The sequence below is a fragment of the Nicotiana sylvestris genome, chromosome 5, assembly GCF_000393655.2.
Source record: "Nicotiana sylvestris chromosome 5, ASM39365v2, whole genome shotgun sequence".
Lineage (NCBI taxonomy): Eukaryota > Viridiplantae > Streptophyta > Magnoliopsida > Solanales > Solanaceae > Nicotiana > Nicotiana sylvestris.
In genome coordinates this window covers 182,139,951-182,142,082 of record NC_091061.1, presented here as the reverse complement: position 1 = coordinate 182,142,082, position 2,132 = coordinate 182,139,951, and the positions used below count along the sequence as shown (strand labels likewise).

The following is a 2,132-nucleotide window of genomic DNA, read 5'->3' as shown; positions in this document are numbered from 1 at the left end:
TGATGATTAATTGAACTTCTTCAAACGAATTTGGTTTGTGCATGACTGAGGCTCTGAACTAGTACTATTTATTAATTAAACCTCTTCGTTATCAAACAACTTAATTAAACTTCAAGCCTCTTATATTCCTTCTGTGGACACTATAAATTCTCCACCCTTCTTAAGATTTACGTACCTTCAATCTAAGGCTTAAAAATGGGTTCTTGCCTAATAGTTTTACGTTCCCGCCCCTCCTGAGTTCTTGTGCTATGGAGGTAATTTGGATTTGGGTCATAAGTGTCATGGACAATTAGTGAAAAATGGTATTGATCGATGAAATGCCGCAGAGGGATGCTGTGTCTTGGAACAACTTTGTGAATGGATATGTAAGAGTGGGTGAATTAGTGGTTGCACGGCAGTTGTTTGATGCAATGCCAATGGAGGAATTTAGTTGGGTGGAATGTCATGATGAATGGGTATTTGAAGTCGAATAACCCCGGGAAGTGCCTAAAGTTGTTCCGAGAAATGGCACAGAGGGGATTGAATGGGAATGATGCAACGGTAGTTATTGTGCTTACTGCTTGTGCTTGGTCAGCTCGGATGAAAGAAGGAAAATCTGTTCACGGGTCTCTTATTAAGGTATCTAAAGATTTGAATTTGATCACTAGTTCGACTTTAATCCATATGTATAGTAGATGCGGAAGAGCAGAAATTGCTCGTTTGACTTTTGATCAAATGTCGGTCAAGAACATAGTCTGCTGGAGTGCAATGATTTTGGGGTATTGCATTCATGGGAACCCGAAAGATGGGCTTAATCGGTATGCAGACTTGCTGAGTAGTAGATTACAAGGTACAGAAAAAGATCATGTTAAGAACATGAAGCAAGGTGACGGGGATCGTGTGCTTCCAGATGAAATGACATTTGTGGGTGTCTTATGCGGTTGTGCCCGTGAAGGACTGTTAGCAGAAGCAAGAACACACTTTGGCGTCATGAGTGATTTGTTTGGTATAAAGCCCAATTTTGCACATTAGTGGTGCATGGCTAATCTTCTGGCAAATGCTAGCCTAATGCAAGAGGCAATAAAAACAATGGACATACCAGCGGAGAGCAATTTACCACTGGAATCCTCATTGTGGTCTGAATTACTTGGCTCAACCCGCTTTAGAGGGGATGTAATTTTAGGAGAACAAATTGCAAATAAGTTCATTGAGGAAGATCCCAAGAATTTTAGGCATTATTTGTTGCTTGTCAACATATATGCTACAGCTGGTCGTTGGGATGAAGTAGCTCAAACAAAGAGGAGGATGAAGAAGAGAGGAATAGAAAGAACACCGGGTTGCAATTTAAAAGACTTGAAGGAAATTGTTGACTACATGACAGAGACATAAACTGCAAGTATCTTTTTGTTAATCTAACTTGCAACATCTTTTGTATACTAACTGTCTGGTAGCTTTTCAGCATGATGCGCCTGAGTAGGACAATGCTGTATAATCAGCTTCCCTACTGTTATCACTTTTGCCCACTTATTATCGCTCTTTATTACTATTGTTAACGCAGCAATGAAGCTATTTTAAGAATCATATGATGTTGTCTTCTGCTGGTCATCAAATCTTATCAGAATCAGAATCACAGATGTTGCCTCCGGTAGCTGGTTATTTTACCTATGGAATAGTCTTTGCTTTAAAGGAAAATCTTAGTTAGATGCCTGACCTCACCCTATATGATCACTCACATGCAGGGGCGGAGCTAGAATATGACCTATGGGTTCGGCCGAACCCAGTAGCTTTTATTCGTACCACATATTTGTCTTAAGAAATTCATCGAATATATATAATTTATTAATTTAGAACCCAGTAACTTCAACAACAGATTAGATTCTCGACCCATAAACTTAAGTGCTGGTTCCGCCTCTGCTCACATGATACATGTTCATAAAGTTTGTGTCCTACTTTCTGAGAATATCAGTTGGGAACCTAAAAGTGATACTGTAGAAATAATTGTGTACTATACGGGAGATTGCGTGTCGGCATCATTAACAAAATATATTTCTTTCATTGTTTTCTTTGAGATAGTAACACATTCCTTTCACTGTTTGGGTTACTTCCGTCTTTTTTTTTCTCCCATTTTTTGGTAAACTAATTTATATTCATCA

At 38.9% G+C, this 2,132-nt stretch overlaps 1 protein-coding gene across 1 annotated transcript; it reads left to right on the top strand.

The window, feature by feature from the left end:
• Positions 1-504: 504 nt before the first annotated feature.
• On the top strand, positions 505-1,011 carry LOC104240398 (pentatricopeptide repeat-containing protein At3g51320-like). The gene has a single exon (XM_009795236.1). The coding sequence runs from the start codon at positions 505-507 to the stop codon at positions 1,009-1,011; it is 507 nt and encodes a 168-aa protein (XP_009793538.1).
• Positions 1,012-2,132: the final 1,121 nt, after the last annotated feature.

Coding starts and splice junctions, on each gene's coding strand:
- LOC104240398 (XM_009795236.1), top strand. CDS start 505: ATGGCACAGAGGGGATTGAATGGGAATGATGCAACGGTAGTTATTGTG.